Source organism: Zonotrichia albicollis, chromosome 17 (genome assembly GCF_047830755.1).
Source record: "Zonotrichia albicollis isolate bZonAlb1 chromosome 17, bZonAlb1.hap1, whole genome shotgun sequence".
NCBI classification, from domain to species: domain Eukaryota; kingdom Metazoa; phylum Chordata; class Aves; order Passeriformes; family Passerellidae; genus Zonotrichia; species Zonotrichia albicollis.
In genome coordinates, this window is record NC_133835.1 from 8,163,394 (window position 1) to 8,182,091 (window position 18,698).

Below are 18,698 nucleotides of genomic sequence, written 5' to 3' on the forward strand. Positions count from 1 at the left end.
CGATTTTGCCATTTCACGAGGGAAAGGAGACATTGATTAACTCCTGTACTTGCCTTTCTGGAAAGGTTATGGCTTAATTGGTCAAACTGGGGAGTCATAAATCATGTGCTGAAGGATCAGCAGAGATAAAATTTTTGCCAGAATGTTGCAAAACACATTTTGGTAGGAGGGAAGGAGGGATATGGGTATGCCCATCCAGCTGTGGGGGCTGACAGCCCTGGAGTGCACAGAACCTTTCCAGGGAAACGATTCACCCTCCAGTCACAGGCCGGAAATTCCCCTTTTTGTTATCAGTTAAGCTCAGGATTTGCAAAATATCTTTTTTTTTTTTTTTATTTTACTTACGGAAAAAGAAAGCAACAGGAAAGTCATTGTTTGCTTTATTCAGAAGAATCATAATTCCATCTGGTTTGAAAAATTACTCTCCTTTTCACTGGAAAGTGCTATTTCTCCAACCTAAAAGCTGTAATGGGGGGGGGGATACAGCAGATCAGCTCTCAATAGGGTGGAAAATTGAGCAAGGGAACTGTCAGTCTTGGCTTGGAATGATGCCGGAGGGAGAAAAGGTTTTTGGCTCTGGCAGTGAGCTGGGTCCCATCCAGGTGGGCACAGCTTGCATTGGCTACATGGGCACACCCAGCTGTAGGGCACAGGGATGGGGAGCAGGGACATACCATGGAGAGGTAGAAATGTCCTGGCTCAGGGACCTTGGTGACACTCAGGATGTGGCATTATTGGAGAATGGAACGAACTCTAGGCTCCACAGGACAGGCTGTGCACACCTGTCCAGGTTCTCTAGGATGACTTTCCAACCAGAAGGAATGGGATGGAGTCAGTGACCAGGATTTCAGTGGAGCAGGGACAGAATTGTCAGTAGGTAAATCCGTGTCGAGCTGAGGAAGATGGAGTCTAAAAGAATCGTAGGGGCAAGGAAAGAGCAGACAGTTGTGTAGGGCCAGGAGTGGTGGCAGGCAGAGGTGCTGAGACAGGGCAGGGCCGGGGTCGGTCCCGTCAGTAATGACCCAGACAGGAGGAGCGCGGTGCCCGCGGGGGGCAGCTGGGGCCGTGGGGAGCTCAGCGGGGCTTGGCTTCGGGATCTGGCAAAAACAAGGCTGAGGGGGGTATGAGTGATGCTGGGCCAGACTGGGATGGGCCAGTGCCCTTTGCAGCATCCCGCAGGGTGCGAGCCGTGCCCGTGCTGCGCTGGGAGGAGGAGGGTGTTTTTCTGGAACGGCCTCCAAGGCAGAGATCGCTTCTCCTCTGATGTCTCTTGATTAGCTCATGCTGTGGCTGCCCAGGGGGGCGGCCCCGCCAGCCGGGGTCCCGCCTGCATCACCCCCTCCCGGCTGCCCCAACAGGCAGAGCAGGGATGTGCCTGCAGGGACGGGGTCTCTGGGGAGCTCGGGCTGCCTCGGGCTGGGATCAGCAGGGTTGCACCCAGAGCAAACAGGTCCCAAAGGCTTCGGGACAGCGCGTTCCCAAAACAGAGTGGGGAGGCTGGGCAGGATGACACCACTGTGCTCATGTACTGGGAGGGAGAACAGGAGACTGAGGCACTTAACCCTTACAAAAGGGTCTTTTGAGCAAGGCCAAGGTGCTGGCAGCAAGTAGCAGAGCCAGGCTGTGGGCACAGCCCATGTAGAGGGCACGGGGGGCATTCTTGGTGGAACCAGGTGCCTGTGGGCACTTTGCTGGGGTGGTGGGAGCAGTTGGAACCCGGAACCCCAGCAGCTGGGGACACAACTTCTCATTCTCCTCCATGAGGACCATCCAGGTGCTTCTCTTCAGGTTTATTGTTAATGGAGTTAGTCCTGTGTTAATGAGCACACACATACCCAGGGCCCACTGTTGGGGCTCAGCCAGGGCTGCAGCAGCAGCACAGGGATGGTAAAATCATCCAGTGAGCAGGGAGTACAGTGAGTGACAGGAACATCTCACAGGTCTGCACTCCCCTGGGATGCTCCAGGCACAGCTTCTAATGTGGGAACCCTCCCCACTGCCTGAGACAAGGCTGGCACTTGTAGGGATAAAGGCACTCCATGGGAGGATTGCTACACATCTGGTAGATTGTGAATGAGCCCTGTGAGCTGGTGATGGAATTACTGCTGATCCATGGCAGGTAGAACACTAAGAACAGGGAACCAAAGATTCTGGGACTGAGGGTGGGGTAAGAAGTTCAGCATCCCACCTCTGAGCATGGCAAGTCTCATTCAGTCTGTGATCAAAACTTATGCAGCTGGACAGAAACAACCCCAGCTGGAGGAACTGGTTACTTGGCATTTGCTTTAGCTGAACTTTCATTGTGGTGGTTCTCCAGGTAAATGATCTGGTGGCCCTTTTCAGATGGGCAGGGTGGTCTGGGACTCTGGACATCCCCGGGCAAAGCCAGGCTTGCTGCTGGGGCTTCTTCCATGGAGTTCTGTGAATCTGAGTCTTCAGAGGAGAAACTGCTCTGGCTGGAAATCTGGAAGTACTGGGCAGCTTCTGGCTGTGGCCCTGCTGGTGCACCAGCTGTGCTGGGATCTGAGGCAGTCCCCTGGGGCACGGCAGTAGGACACGGTGGGTCAGCTCCTGGGAAGCGTGTCCAGGGAGGCAGGGTGACGGGACGCCTCCGACGGGGCTGGCTGCGCTCCTGGGTGAGGTGTCCTGTCGCTCCCAGGCTGGATTTGCTCTTGGGTTTGGGATGAGGGGTGTCAGCAGAGACATGGTGGTGAGAGGTGTGGGCATCCTGAGGCTCCAGCTGGCAGTGGGGCTGCAGAGAGCTCTGCTCCACACCCAGCGTGGAGGCAGGAGTGGTGCTGGGCTGGGACTGTCCCAGCCCCTGGGGCTGTCCTGGCCCCTCAGTGCTGGTCTCTGGCTGCTCTGCCAACCCCCTGCCCCCCAGCACTGCTGGCTCGGGGCTGGGGGCTGCTCTGCACACCGGGACTTCCATGTGAGGAGCTGCAGAGCCTGGGCTGGGGGGGCTGGAGGAGTCTCCGTGCCCGTCAGCTTGTGCTCCCCAGGCCTCCTGCAGTTCTGCCAGCATCTCCTCCAGAGTCTGCCGGGTCTCCTGGTACTTGTGCTGTGCCTCTGTCCAGGCTGCCAACCCTTGGCTGCTCTGCATCCTGCGCACCTGAGCCTTCATCTCCTTCAGCTTCTCCAGGGCGAACTCCACCGAGAGCTTCTGGAAGGATCTCTGGAGGCAGCGCAGTGCCTGGCCCTCCCCACGCTGCGCCCGGGCCGAGCACTGCTGGCAGTCCAGCTTCAGCCCTGCCACCTGCAAAAGAGATGACAGTGGCTGCTTTCGTGGCCACCAGCAGCACCACGTCCTGCAGGGGGAGATCCCCTGCACTCACCTTGTTGGAGAACCGGACGAGCTCCTGCAGCAGCTCCTGTTCTGCCTGCCGCCGCTCCAGCTGCTGGGAGAAGCTCATCAGCTTTGACTGGAAAAGGGCTGCAGACACTTGGAGGGCGTCTGCCTCAGGGAACATCCGGCCTCGGATCTTAGCTGCCTCCTGGCACAGGGTCAGGCCATGCTGGTACCGAGCCTGCAGGGACAGGAGGAGGGAACAGCTCCACACTTGGGAATGGTGCTGACCTGGGGTACGTGCACTACAGGTAGCACTTGGCATTGCCATTAGCCCATCCATCACCATTACAGCTGGATGGGAAACACTTCTGGGCAAGTGAGAACTAACAAAGCAATGGGATTCTCCAAATCTCTGCTCTGCTCTGGCCTGGTTTAAAATGCACCCAATGGACCTCCTGTCCCGAGTGGGGTCACCATGCCTCACCCTCCCGGCAGTGCGTGTGACAAAAGGGCATCCAGGGGAACCAGAAGATCCTCATCATAACATTATTTGTTGTCTGATGGATGCCCAGGCTTTGTAGGAAAATGGATGGAGTGCAGCAGGGGTTGGGGACAGCAGTCCCAGCCCAGCACACCTTTAGGAAGAGCCACCCCCTCACAGGAGCAGGACTGCCCAGAATCCCCACAATGTTGGGGACTCAACAGGCCCCAACTGTTGAGTGTGCAACTGCAGTGTGACTCAATAGATCAGGGACACTCAGTTCTGCCCAGAAGCCTCTTTCCAAACCCAGGGGGTGTCTGTTACAGTAAAGCCCTTGCAGACATACTGTGGCCTGGGTGAGGAACTCCTTGAAGTGCTCAGCGGAGCCCTGGCAGCCGTCGGGACTCCAGTCCTCGGTGCCCATCTCCTGCAGCCGAGCTGCTGCCTCCCCATCCAGCCAGGACCCCAGCTGTGAGAGAGCAGAACAGGGATCAGGAGGGAACAGCCAGGGCAGCAGCAGTGTGTCCACAGCACCTCCCCTTCCTGCCCCAGCCCAGCATCCCAGCCCAGGCTCAGTCACACACAGTCGCCCGTAATGAAAATCAAACCTCAGGCAATCCTGCCATTCTCCAGGCTTCTATCATCATCAGAAATAAAGGAAACACGAGCAAAACACTCAACCATGGAACACCACAGAGGGCTACTTCAACTTGTGGCACCCCAGGGACACCCAGCTCACCTTGCCAAACTGAGCCTCGAGCTCCCGGACTTTGCGGAGGAAATGCAGGCGCGCCAGGCAGCTGTTGGACTGGGACACGAGGCTGTGAAGTTCTTCCTCCAGCTGACTATACAGCCCCTCAGCCAACTCCATACCGCTCCTGGGGGTTAGGAGGAGGGAGGCCATCAGTGCCAGGCGCTGCCAGGTGAGCACAAAGTGGAGGGGAGCAGGTCTCTTGCCCAGCTCCTGACCCCAGCCTTGCAAGCACCTGGACATCTTCCCAACCCATGGAGCAAATGGATAGCAGGGACCACGGGATGGGAAAGCCCCGTGTATCAGTACAGGGAGAGAAGGGAGCAGGAGGGAGCAGTGGATCAGTGGATTGCTGCCTCAATGCATGACCATGGGGCAGCATGGTGTGACTGGAGCAGTGCGGTATCACCAGATGGGTGCAGCATTCCCGGCCGACAGCGACATCACCGGGTGAGTATGGAATGGCCCAGTTACAGCATGGCTGGAGGAGCAACAGCACGGCCAGATTACGGCATCACTGGTATGGCGCGTCCAGGTGGGGTGACATTACTGGATGACTACAGCATGGCCAGAGGAGCCATGCATAGCCAGATTGTGACATCACCGGATGAGTGTGGCACGGCCAGACAAGTGCACATCACCGGACGATCACGGCATGGCCAGAGGAGCACAGCACAGCACAGCTGGCCGGGCGCGGCACGGCCGGGACTTGGCCCCATCTAGTGGCTTCTCCCGAGCCCAGCCCAAGGCACTGCTGCCGGCATTGCGGAGCACGACAGATCTGGCCTGGCCTGGGGCAGGAGACCCTCTCAGGGATCTGGCACCAGTGAGGATGAGGGGACTCCTGCCATGGGCTGTCCCAGACATGTGGTCCATGCTTCCAGAGCAGGATTGATCATGGCAATAGCTTGGGCTCACGGGACCGGGCTGTCCATGGGGAGATGGCTGTGCCAGCCAGCAGGAGCAGGGTCCCTGGCATTGGCACCCCCTGGCAGTGGAACTGCCCCATCCTACCTGATGTGATCAGAAGCACAGAGGCGGGCGGCCTCCCTGCGCAGCCGGGCCAGCAGGAACCCTCCCTCGCGCTGCACCCGCCCCAGCTGAGCGTCACTCAGCACCTTCTGCATCAGCTCTTGGTGCCTCCTGATGCCTGCAGCCGCATCCTGTGGAGGAGGGGAGGGTCAGACAAGTGTCTCACCTGGGTCCTCACCTGCGGTCTCAGCCAGCACAGGGGCTGCTCCCCAGGCAGGACAGAGGGGACAGGGAACAGCCCCATGGCCAGGAACAGCCAGTCTGGGAATGGCTATGCCAAGTTTTGGGGAACTGGAGGGAAAAGTTGCTGTGGCTGCACTGCAGATGGGCACATTGGTAATGTCCCCAACCTGTGGTGCTGCCATCCATTACCTGAGTCCCAGCCAGTGCGTTGGTGTTCCGCAGCTCCTGGATGCAGTGCTGCAGCAGCTCCGATGCCCGCTTGAGGCTGGCTGTGAAGGGCTGCAGCTTCTGTGGGGCACACACCGTGGGTCAGTGGGGGCAGCCTGCCCATGAGGAGCAGGAGGAGGAGGAGAAGTGCCAGGACAGAGCAGGAAATACTGTGAGGCACTGGGTTAAAGCTGATGAGGAAGGGAGTGAGGAGGTGGACAGGCAGGAGCACATAGGAAGGAGCCTGACCCTCCTGTACTCAGAGCTCTCCTGTTCATTCCCCTCTCCCAGCCCTCCCTGTTGCTTTTCCAGGGATGTGTGTGAGACACATAAGATGCAGTGGGGACAGAGGGACACGGGGGAGGTGAGGCAATGGCTCATGGCGTGGTAACAGACACCTGGAAGAATTGAACCCACTCGCCGTGGCAGTAGGGAAAGGCACCGTCCAGCTCTGGGGGCAGCTGGGAGCTGTCGACGTGGCGGCCCAGAGCCTTCAGCGATGTCAGGATCTCCACCTGCAGGGCACAGGGCTTGTAAGGCTGCCTGGAGCAGAGAATAACTCCCTATTGCACCAGCTCAGGGGACAGGGACAGGCTCACCTGCACCCCAGGCAGTTTCTCACGGTGGGAGACCAGCTCCTTCTCAGCCAGGAGCAGCAAGCTATGAATGCAGCCTGGAGACACACTCTGTGGGAGGCAGGGGAGAATGACCAGGGCAAACCCCACACAAAGCCCTCAGGTCACCCATGGCAGTTTGGGACTTTCTTGGATCAGCTGAGGCTGGTGAGCTCATTGCAAAGGAAAAGGCTCCCACTCTCACTGGTGTTGGAGATGGAAACATGTCCCTCAGGCCATGACCTTGTCCCTGCCACCTTGCCTCCCTGGCAAAGGACCACGGGAAGAGCCTCATGAGTGAGCCCCTTCTCTGACACCAGTGACATTTCTCCATGTGATGAGCACCTGGGCCAGTGTGGGTTTTATTTGGCATACAAAGGCTGTGGCAGGGGGGACCCCATAGCCCCTGGACAGCACAGGGCACTCCTGTGGCACTACCTGGGCACTGGCACAAGGACTCAGCCACGACAGTGGATTGTCACTGCAGAGCCCATTTCCTGGTGAATTCACAGATCAGGATGCTGGAGGGCTCTTGGTGATGCCTGCTGGGTGATGGCAGGGCTCAGAAGGGACCTTTGGGGATCACATGGAGAGCAGGCACAGAGGAGGCTCTGAGGGACCCCCAAAGGGAGGCAGCACTCCCTCCCAGACAGGGACAGCCCTGGCATGCCTATGGCACAGGCACACAGAGCCTGGCATACCTGGACGGAGCGGAGGGCTGAGAACAGGACGGGAGCGGGCGGCTGCTTCCGGGCATCCACCACAACCGTCAGCCCAGCATCCTTCGCTTCTCGCCTCTCACCATTCTTCACTTCTTGCCTACCGAGGGGAAACACAGCAGGAGTGGGGGTCCTTCCCTGGGGCAGGGCCCTCTCAAAGCCCCCTCCCACATTCTGCACCTCCAGGCAGGCAGGAACCCACAGGCAGTGGCCTCATCCCTGTGGGATGTCGCTGCCAAGGGCTCAGAGCATGTGCCTCTGGCAGGGGCATGGTCCAGGGACCTCGGGGATGTGCCCAAACCAGAGTGTGTGGGATGCTGGGTGTCATCCCAACTTGGTCTGGGAGCCCTGAGCCAGGCAGCAGCTGGGGGTCCCTGGCAGATCCTGCTGGCTCTTACCTGGGGAGGGAGCAGAGGCAGAGGATGAGCCTTGCCAGCTCGGCAGCTGAGCACCACGCAGCCCGCCAGGCACTGCCACTGGTGGTCACCAGGAGGAGGGCCCTGCCCAGCCTGTCCGAGCTCCCTGTGGAGAAAGGGTGAGTGACTCCTCTGGCAGCCACCTGCCAGACCTGAGCACCCCACAATGGGCTGGGGTAACCATCAGTGCTGCCTCAGCTCAGCCTGCCATGGTGCAGCCCCTCTGGCCCTTTAGGAGGGGGACAGCCAGCCCAGGGGGGCTCTTGGCATGAATGTCTGGAATTCCAGAGCTGTTGGGGACGTTTTTCCTGAGAAGAAGATGGGTTTTGTTAATGCTTTTTGGTTCTTGGGAAAAAGAAGGAGCCAAATGTTTAGTGTTTGGCAGCTAAAGCTGAACAGCTTCACTGGAGAGGAATGGTGTGGGAGGGCTTGGGGCGGCTGGGACCGGGGCAGCTGCTCTGCACAGGCTGCCTGCATTTATGTTTTTAATGTTTTTGCCCAGCTGAAAAAAAATTTTCCGCTTGGAGTATTTCTGGCCTCCAGCAAAGCCCTGAAACCTTCCTCCAAAACACTCCAGCAGCCTGTGTTTCCATCCAGAGGCCTCTCCCTCCCATTCCCCAGGCTCATGGTGCCAGCAGTACCTGGCAGGCAGATGATGCCTGAGCGCAGCAGCCCAGCGTGCAGGTCCTGCCAGGCTGGAGGCTCCCGACCAGCAGGGCCAGTGCTGGGCACAGAGGGACCATTCTTGCAGCTGGAACTTTCCAGAGACCGTTCCTCCACAGGAGCAGCAGTGGCTGCATTCGTACCTGTGCACAGGGATAGAGGAGAGGGAAGCTGGTGATGCTCAACGAAGCAGAGGAATAACAAAGCCCCAGCAGAGCCTGGTCAGGTGCTGCAGCCCCGCAGGGTGGTACCTTTCCCTGCTGCCTTGGCTCTGCCCATCCTGGGCGAGTAGATGGCCGACATCTTCTTCCAGGCCCCCTCGTGCTGGCTGCTGGTTTTTTCATCCTCAGGGGCTGCCCCAAGCCGTGTGCCCTTCAGGAAGGAGAACTTGTGGCTGGAGCCTGGGGGGACCCGGGGGCTGCCCCGCTGCGCCGACCCCCCTCGCTCTGGCACCGCAGGAGCTGCTCGGCGGGACTGGCGGGTGAGGAGCATGGGGCTGCCTGCCCCCTTCCTGTGCTGTGGGGGGGTCTCACGGGGGGTGGCGGGGGGCAGCTCGGAGCCAGGGCTGCCGGGCTCCTCCACGATGGCTGCCATCAGCCCAGAGCCAAAGCTCACCGGGTTCTGCAGCGCGGCCATGTAGGAGTCACGTTGGCGGCACTTTGGCCCATGTGACTCTGGCTCTCGGCTTATCTCCCTCCCCAGGCACGGGCTGCAGGGACGCTCCTCTGAGCTCAGTGCTCCCCCACAGGGCCAAGAATCTGCTCCTGATGCCCCATTCGCCCAGGGGAGCATCTCATCAGCCCCAGCCTTTATTGTCCCTGGAAGGCAGGTGGGCAGCAGGGATCTGGTCAGGATGTCCAAGTCCTCCTGGGATTGCTCCAGCAGGTCCACATACTCCCCCTCCAGGTTCTGGCTGATGATTTCACTGAGGCTGGGCACAGGCAGCGTGGCCGGCTTCTTCCGCAGACCTGCCTGCTCCACCTTGATCAGTCCTGGGTATCGTCCCTGGCTTGACTTCCGAGAGGTGGCCTTGCAGCCTGGGATGGTGCCCACAACGTTGCTGTAGGGTGTGGGGACATTCACTGTGCCATGGAGCACAAGTGTCCCAGGTGCACTCTCAGGAGCAGATTCGTGCCAGGTCCCAGCGGGCACACTGTCAGCTTCAGCCCTGGGCTTGTCGGTGAACTCAGGCGTGGCAATCCGGCTCCATGGCAGTGGGGTGACGCCGTTCTCGGTGGCCACCAGGCAGGTGTGCAGGGGAGCTCCGGCCCAGCTATTGTTCACCTCCTCCAGCCATGTGTTGGTGAAGAGCAGAGCGTGGGTGGCCTCGGGGACAGGTGTCTCCTCCACGGAGCGCAGGTCCAGGGAGAGGTGTTTGATGGTGACACGCGCTGTGTGCTCCTCACAGGGCTCTGCTTGCAGGTAGAAGTCCCCGGGGCGCAGCAGGAGGGGGTTGAGTGGTGCGAGGTGCACAACCACCTTCTCGTGCAGACACAAGGGCCAGCCTTCATGGAGAAAGATGCGGTTAAAGTAGGGAGCCTGGGAAGGAGGAAGAACACAGTGCATGAGGGAGCCCTGCCAGCTCTGTGCCTCCCAGCCACCCCCACACGCTCTTGCTGCCCGGCCCCGTGCCTCCCATGATTAAGATGAAAGAGCCTGGTGACCCAATGCATGTCCCTGAGCCAAGGCCCTGCAGCACAGCCCTGCAAGCCCACCCTGATTCATGGCTATTCCCACAGTGTGGAGTCTACCCGTGTGCTTACAGAGGAAAAACCCCTGCTTAAGCCTCTCTAGGATCAAGACAAGATGACCCCAGAGTCCCCCTGCCCTTATTGCAGGGACCACATATGCTGGACAAATCCCAGGGAGTTGTTTGTGCCATGGTATCCTCTGTAGGGAGCGGATGGGACAAGGAGTGGACGTGCATGGAGGGAGCCCACAGGGCAGCGTGCCCATGCAGGCAGGACTCCTTGGGGCAAACCCCCGTGTCTGGTAGTGGCTCACGGGGGCACCGTGGTGGGTCACGGGGGCTTACACAGGCCGCCTGCCGCAGGCGCTCGAAGAGCCGCTTGGCGGGGATGAGGAACTGGAGCAGGCAGCAGAGCCCATCCCCCTGGTAGCTGGTCTCCAGCAGCCGAAACACCTGGCCCAGGACGGTGGGAGCCGTGGCTTCGAAGGGCGGGTAGAGGGCCTGGAGAGCACTTTGCACCGCCGCATCCAGGGACCCGGCATCCTGCGGGAGAGAGGCGAGTGTCGCTGGTGGGAGAGTGGCCCCGAAGCAGGGATACGTTCCGCCTGACCCGCTGTCTCTGCCCACTATCCCACGCTGCGCTGTGCCACTGTCGGGGCCCTGGGACGCCCACACTTGCAATACTGCAGAGCTCAGGGGCTCCAAACGCTCCTGGGCTGGAAACGAGAGGAGCCGGGATGGAGCACAGCAAGCACGGCGCAGGCGGGGCGGGTCCCGTTCCCAGCGCCCGGCTGTGGTTAAGGAGCCTGGGATAAACCCAGAGGTTGCAGCCGCCTTGCTCGGCCGCCAGCCATGAGGAGGCGGAGGAGCCGCAGCAGCCGAGGGGTTGAGAGGAGTCAGACCAGACAGATCGTGGGGCTGTGCCGGGCTCCGCAGCTCGCTGCAGGAATGCAGCAGATGGGAGGAAGGACAAACATCTGAAGATGGATATAGTGTTTTGGTCCAGACTCATTGCTGAATTCGCCAAACTCAGAATTATTCCTGTATTTTCTGGGAAGCGTTCTGCCGTGTTGCATCCTCCCACACTGCCCCAGAGCAGGGTGAGGACACTGGGGCTGTGCCGCCTGCGGACCAGCAGTTCCCAGTTCATTCTCTCAGTGCTGCAGGAGCTGGAGGCTGTGTGGCACGGCTGGTACATGGACAAAAGCCATCCCACAGCTCCTGTGATGCCCAGGCTGCGCTCCAGGCAGTGCAGGGATGAGTCTGGCACACCTGTCAAGGCGAGTGGGGAAGAGAAGCATCCTCCAAGCAGACAGGTCCTGCTCCCGTAAGAGCACCCAGGAAGTCTGGTGGGATTAGCTCAAGGTGAGCATTACTTTCAGGCAGCTAATCCCTGGTCCAGGAGCCCATACAGAGACAAAAGGGCCATGGTTAATTCAGCTTAATTAGTTTTAATGCGCTTTAGCTAAAGCACTTTGCAGTCATGCTCTGGTTAATTATTTCTGACTTTTTTTCCATGTCTCGGCATAGGAATCTCCTGCCCCTACACCTGACAGGAGAAACCACAGAGCTGGGCAGAAGAGGAGGCAAGCCAGTCCCTTCTCAGGGCCCTGATCTGCCACTGTGTTTCCTGTCCAGGCTTTCTGCCCTTGGACCTTTCTCCTCAAGCTTTGTTCTTATTGTGTACAGCTCCTAGAATGGACTGGAGACCTTACTCTGGAAAATCCCTGATGAAAGGCAAAGCCCAGCACCCCATTCCATACTGCTCCAGTGGGGCCCTGGTGCAGCCACCTGGTCCCCAGTGCTGAACCCAGGCGGGTGCCCACCACCTCCTTGCCCAGCACTACCCAGCTGGACTTCCTCCCTGTCCCAACACTGAGGTGAGAAGCCACAACAGCACAGGAGGATCCATCCAGCTCTGAATGCTGCCATGAGAGATGAGCCAGAACTGCCTGTCTTGCCTCGAACAGTCTTTTAAATCCTGCCACGGATAGTGACACCCCCATTGCCTGGGCAGCCCGTGCCAATGCTTGACAACTCATTCAGTGAAGAAATTTTTCTCTAGTGTCCAGTCTAACCCTCTTCTGGCACCATTTGAGGCTGTTTCCTGTTGCCTTATCACCCAGGACTTCATCCAGTGGCAGGGACAGCACGAGCCAGTGTCAGGAGAGAACCAGGGACTGATAGAGGCACCAGACACAGCCTGAGATGTGCTGGGGAATATTTTAGCCTGGAATGACTGACTAAAAATGTTTTCATGGAGTTGTTACAAAGCACTTCATCACTGGGGGAGGCTTTTTGGGGTAACCATGGTGCAGCAGCTCCAAGTTTGTCGGCGAAGCTGCATCCGGCCGGCCAGGAGCCCATAGGAATCCAAAAGCAGCCCCTCCACCCACTGGGAGGGAGCTGGAACAAAGGCATTAGGGAGCATAAGGAGATTTACATTTGCAAAGCTATTTCCATTTTAATAAGCCAAAGCGCTGTTAAATAGAGATTGATATTTCTCCCCAAATACCCATATTTTTAAACTGGTTTACATCAACAAGACAATGTGGGCTTTGGGGTTTTGGTGTGGTAAAGTTGTTTAACCCATGCCCGAAGCCACAGAGTGACTCAGCTCCAGCTCCTTTCTCCCCGCTGCTCAGGAAGGAGAGGTTTGAGCCTGGGACCAGTCCTGAATACCAATTCCTCTGGCTGTCACCAGCTTTGGCAGGGCACGATGGAGGCGCTCAGCCCGGCCCAGAGCGGGGGCCGCGCTCAGCGCAGAGCCCGGGGCAACGGCACGTGCCGGCGGCGGTGGGAGCGATCCAAGGGCCCTGCGAGCGTCCCCTGGCACGGCAGCTCCCGGCCGCTGCAGTCATCCCCCTCTCTAACTTTGCAGGGAAGTTTAAGCATCGCAGGATGCAGCCCCGCACACACCTGCCCAAGCGGCCACGGCCTCCTCCACTCCTGATTCCCAGCCTTGCACACCCAATCTCCACCTTCACATCTGTGAACCCTAACCTCTGCCTTCCCACCCACCTCTGCCCTGACACCCACCTCCACACCCACCTCTGCCTTTGCACCTCCCTCCCCCTTCGCTCCCGACCTCCCTGTGCTGTCGCTCCCGCTGCCCACCCCGTGCCCACCCGGTGCCCGCGGGATCGGCAGCCACGGGGAGGGGCAGCGGCACGGAGAGGGATTACCCCAGGGATTACCATGTTTCCCAGGAAGTGGCAGAGGGGCCGGGAGCCGCGGCACAGACCGTCCCGTCCCTCCTCCTCCTCGCAGGCTCTCCCGGCCCGGGGCTCCCGGCCGGTCCCCGTTCCGCCGGCGGCTCTTCCCGGCGCCGGCGCCTCCGGAGCCGCGGGCGGGGGCGGGCAGCCCCGGCCCCCCCGGCCCCCTCCGCCCGCCGCGCCTCTTCTGGGGGAAAAAAAGAAGAAACAAAAAAAAAAACAAAAAGAAAGAAAAGAAAGAAAAGGCGAAGAAAGCGGGAGCGGGGCGGGGCGGGGGAGGGGGCTGGCGGGGGTGGCCCGGACAGAGCCGGGGGGGCGGCGGGGCCGCTTTCCTGTGCCCGCCGGCGGGAGCCCCCCGCACGCTCCCGAGCCGCGGCCCCCGGGACAGTCCCTTGTGTGTCCCCGCGGGCGGGGGCGGCCCCCGGCGGGATGGGATGGGGTCGGAGTAGAGGGAGAAAGAGACCCCGAGGGGTGCAGGAGGGGACTGTACCGGGGGTCCTCCCCCAGCTCCCGCCGCCCCCTGAGCAGCTGCAGGAGAAGGGTTCTGGAACACACCGGGAACACGCAGAGATATATGGGCATGTGTGTGTACATGTGCATGTGTGTACACATGTGTTTGTACACGTATGCAGATGTGCTCATACAGGCGTTTTTTGTGGGGGTGCCCCTCTTTTCCAACCCACCCAGGGACAGTGTGATTCCTGGGCAGTGGTCTGTGTCCTGGATGCATCCCGTGGCTCCCAGTTCCCATTCCTGAGTTGCCCCAAAAGCGCAGCATCAGGACAGTGAGTGCCTCTCTTGGGACTTCGAACTGTTCCAGGGATGGGAAGGACCTACTGAGAGGCAGGATCATGGGATTCAGCAACCAGAACTGTACAAAAACAACCAGCATAAGAGCCAAAGCCACAGATTTGTTCTCTCCTAAGGCAAAATGCTGCTTCACACAGCCCTGCCAGTCCTGGGCACAGACAGCTCTCCCAACCCCAGGCATGCTGGGCACAGCTCTCCCAGCCCCATACACTGTGGGCACAGCATCACCAGCTCTGCCAGCCCTGCACAACTCCCAGCACTCTCAGCCTCTCTGCGCCTTGCTCAGGCTGCAATCATTTCCACTGTTGCATTCGTGGGAATGGGCTCAAGGCCGGCACTGGGCTGGGAAAGCACCGGGGCGGGTGGGACGGCCTCGGCGTGGGCTGCAGCCTGCCGGGGCTGTCTCGCTAGTGAACATTTGTCCAGGGATCAGCGAGCGGCCAAAGGACACGCTGTGAAAACAAGCCGAGACGGGAGGAGGTGCAGCTGGGCTGCTGGCGTGTGGGAGGGAGGACGGCGCCAGCGAGGCCTTTGCGTTTGCTTCCCATTTCCTTGGGAGCTGCTGAGAGTCTCCCGCTGCCCCTATGGATCACGAGTGCTGGTCCTGTGGGTGGGCAGAGGCTTGGCCATGGCTACCAGGCTGGGGTGCCCAGCTGAGCCCACTGCAGGACTGGCCCTTGGCTCCAAGCCAGCATCCCCAGTGCCAACTGGGACCAACTGGGCAGCATCCCCAGTGCCAGCTGGGACCAGCTTCCCATCCCCACCAGCAGCCAATTGCTCCTGTAATTGTGCTAGTTCACTCAGCATCTTCAGGTTTTTCATAGTTCCTCTAAGTGCAGGGGAAGGTGAACTCAAGGTTGTGACCTTTTCTAATTGCATGGTCACCTCTGAAATGCACCCAAAAGCTGTGGCTCTTGCATCTCTTAATGGATAGCAGGGCCAGGAGAGGGCGTTGAGGGCAGGGAGGAGGACAGTGTTGCTGTGTCCTGGACCAGTACAATGGTTCCTCTGTGGTACTGGTGAGCAGGAAGAGAGAGATATGGAGCTGAGCCCAGAGGGACCCCAACATCCTGCACCTAGAGCAGGAGCTCCCCACCTGCACCTTGAGGTGTTTCTTGCCACCTGTGCTCAGTCAGGACAACCTGCAGAGGTAACTAGCAGGTCCAGCTTTCCATCCCCACATCCCCCAGAGCAGTTCCCCATGCCCTCTGGCCAGCCCCAGACAGCAAGGCTGAGAGTCAGGGTGCTGGGGAGCAAGTCCAACAAAAGGCAGAGCTTCTGGGGGCCACCCAGGAGTCCCTGGGGCCCCTCACCCCATGAGCTCACCCTCCACTGCTGCTCCTGTTCTCCATGTCCTGTTTGTCCTCAGCAGCTGCTGGGACAGGCTGCATGTGGCCTCTTGCCCTGCCCCTCTGCCAGCATAGAGCCACCATTCAGATCCCCCTAGGCTCTGCTCGAGGTCACCATTCTTGCATTTTTATTTTTACTTTTCTGCAAAATCAACCCCTTTGGCTCTCTGTGTCCCCTTTTGTCTCCCACGAGGCTCCCAGACTGTGTCACAAGCTGGCGTGCTGGGAGAGGAGCCCGCCTGTCTGGGGGAATGCAGCCCTTGGAGGGGGAGACACACTGAGTGCAGGGCTGGTCCCAAGGGTCCCCTGGGCTGTCACTGCATGCTGGGGTGGAGGGAGGGTGACAATGATGAGCCCAGCATCAGGGCTGGTCTCTGGGGCTGGCTGCTGGTAGGACCCTGGTGGCTCCTGCCCACATCCCCAATCCAGGGGCCATGCCCACATTGCTGCTGGCTGTGCTCCATGGGGCTCTGAGTCTGTGAGCTCCGGGGTCTCTGGGTGTCCCTGCTGTCTGTGTTGGATGAAGTGGTCAGAGCTGGCGTCAGCAGTGACCCCACGCTGGCCCAGAGCCCTCCCAGCTCCAAGAACAGATGAGGCTGGGTCATGCTGAGCCTGCAGCTGGGAAAACAACCGTGGAGGAGCCCCCACATGTTCCTCAGCTGTATTTTTAGTTGCTGCTGGGTCAGAGGCTGTCAGAGACGTGCAGGTGACAGTGGACAGCGTCAGGCTTTGGCACCACGTGCGGTGCAGTGGGCAGGAGCCGCAGCTCCCCACACCTTGATGACAGGGTTACTCCAAGCTCTGGTGAAGTCCCTGTTGGTCTAGGGACAACCACAGTTGCCACACGTCCTGACCACAGCCCGGTTCTGTGGGTGACAATGAACTTATCCTGGCTGAAAATTGGTAAGGGAGGTTTTATTTTGGGCTGACAACTTCTCTTTCCAAGTTCTCTTAAACCCCAGACAGGCTGCTCTCACTTTTCTTGCTGAGACCATGGGTTTTCCCTGGTGTTTCCCCAGCCCACACAGACCTGCCAGTGTGAGGCTGGAGAGCAGCAGCAGTCCTGCCTCTGGCACTGGTACAAGCTGCCCGGGGAATTCCCAGGCTGGTAATGGCACCAGGGAACACAGATGTGTCCAGATTTCCTTGCAGATGGCAAAAATGGCTGGTGTCCTTGTTCACAGCCACAACCCAGCTTCTGTCACCCCTGGGTAACCCCAGCACGTGGCTGCAGGGGGGCTTGAGCCATGGCACACGAGAGAGATGTGGAAAGAGCTGGGACAGGATGGGGAACTGCCCACACGTGCTGAGGAGCGTGTGGGGCCAGAGGGACTTCTGACCTGGGGAGCAGGGGTGGCTATGGACAGTGGAGAGAGGGGTGTTGACCTGCAGTCCTGGGCAAAGGACAGCAGCAGCACAGGACTCCTGCAAGTGCCTGTCCTCCTGGGCTCCTGGTTCCCATGTGACCACTCCCATTCCCTCTCCAGCAGCCTGGGGGAGCCAGCCTTTCCCCGGTGGAGCAGACCCCACACTCCCAGAAGAGGCAGAGTAGCTCAGCAGGAGAAGCCTTTACCTGTCCCAAGGGTTGGGGCCAGCAGGGCAGGATTTCATGTTCCATTCCCTCTGTCACCACTTGCAGGAAGCACTACCGGGACCGGTACATATGTTGAGCTTTAGATGTGGTTTTGGCTGCTCCTTGCCAAACACAGCAGTGTTTGGTCAGAGTTCGGCTCTTTGAAGGCTTGTTTTTCAGTTCAACTTCAAAATTTACTCAAAGCCTGGGGGAAGACTTCCTGGTTTTGTGTCCCCTCTATGCCATTCCTTATACAGTTTCATTTCTCCTTATGGAAGAGTTCTGCTTCCTCCATGCTCTTCCTGAACATCTTGAATGTTGTTTTGTCATGGCCCTTCAGTGAGATGGGATTGTCACCATGGCAGGTTTGGGATCTCCTGCTCTGAACTGAGAAAGATACAGATAAGAGCTGATGATGGGTGACAGGAAGGGTCTCAATGCCAAGGAGGCTGTGAGTGGGGATTTGGCTTTTGCCTTTCTCCGCTCTTGCATGTTTCTTTCTGGCAAAAGGAGCTCTGGGCACAAGGAACTTGCTCACAGTCTCCAGGCTCCCAGCAGTGCATTGGGCTGGCACTGATGGAGAGTCACAGCCTGTGGGTGGTGATGGTGGGACCCAGCTCTTCCTTGGGTGGTTTGTCCCTCTCTGCAGGCAGCATCCTTGCCATGTCCCTGTTTCTCAGGTCCCAGAGCTGACAGTGACTGCAGTGCCCCTTTGAAAAGCCTTTTTTAGCTGCTCATACAAGCCTGGTGGGCATTTACTGGTTGTCTGCTAGGCAGCCTGCAAGTGACCCTGCTGAAAACTTGTGGGACAAAAGGCAAAGGGGAACAGAACGCCTTGGTCTCTCTTTCCTCGATCTTCACGTGCTGAGTTCCTCTAGCACAAACTACATGGCCTCATCCCTTGGGGTCTCCTGAGGCTGCAGCCCCAAGGGATTGCTGTGCTTGAGCAACAGCTGCGTTTCACAACATCCTTAATTGGCTCAAGGATGTTGCCTCTGGCAGCCAGGACTTCCCTGGATCCTGCTTGAGATCTGCCTGCATCAGCAACCATGGGTTTCCTGTGCCTGGACCCCAACAGGAAATGAAAGTAACTGAATCATTCCTTCTTCCCTCACTTTTGTCCTGTAAAGAAAGACCAGCCAGCCCAGCTCTCTTGGCTGGGGAGGCACAGGGGTGTTTCCCCCCTCACACCTGCCTGGCTGCACCCAGCTCCTGCCCCTGTCTCCAGCCATCATGACAAGAGCTGGGACATATCATGCCTCAGCAGTGATGTCTTTGGAGCTTGATCCTGGGGTGATGGATGTTTCCTCATCTCTATGGCTGCTCTGTGCAGGAAGGGGTCTGGAAGTGACTACTGCAGGGCACTGCACTGAAGTAGTGGTGCAGCTGTCCAGCCCAGGCAGGTGCTCCTTTGCCAGCCTGCTGGGTATGGGGGTCCCTGGGATCTGCTCACATGACGTGAGAAGCTGTGACCTGTCTTCTTTAGCCACTGCTGTGCCCCAAGGCTGCTCTGGTGCCTTTGGCAGGTCTGTGGTGCAGCTCACAGAGTAGCCAAGAGAGCTGTGGGACAGGGACAGAGATGGAGAGCAGCAGGGCGGGGACCATGCTCCTGGGCAGCCCAGGCTTTTTCTGGGGGCAGGCTGCAGACATGTGGCTCTGTCAGGCTCAGCTGCCACTGCCAAACCCAGCTCTGCTCCACTGAGCAT

At 59.1% G+C, this 18,698-nt stretch overlaps 1 protein-coding gene across 1 annotated transcript; it reads right to left on the reverse strand.

Moving 5' to 3' along the window:
* Positions 1-339: 339 nt before the first annotated feature.
* KIAA1755 (KIAA1755 ortholog) lies at positions 340-13,378 on the reverse strand. The gene is made up of 14 exons (XM_074553524.1): positions 13,243-13,378; positions 10,391-10,588; positions 8,607-9,894; positions 8,334-8,498; positions 7,675-7,798; positions 7,259-7,376; positions 6,543-6,629; positions 6,342-6,458; positions 5,926-6,024; positions 5,536-5,684; positions 4,510-4,648; positions 4,117-4,239; positions 3,336-3,527; positions 340-3,256 (listed from the first exon to the last, which is right to left on the reverse strand). The coding sequence occupies exons 1-14, from the start codon at positions 13,243-13,245 to the stop codon at positions 2,270-2,272; spliced, it is 3,789 nt and encodes a 1,262-aa protein (XP_074409625.1). The 5' UTR covers positions 13,246-13,378; the 3' UTR covers positions 340-2,269.
* Positions 13,379-18,698: the final 5,320 nt, after the last annotated feature.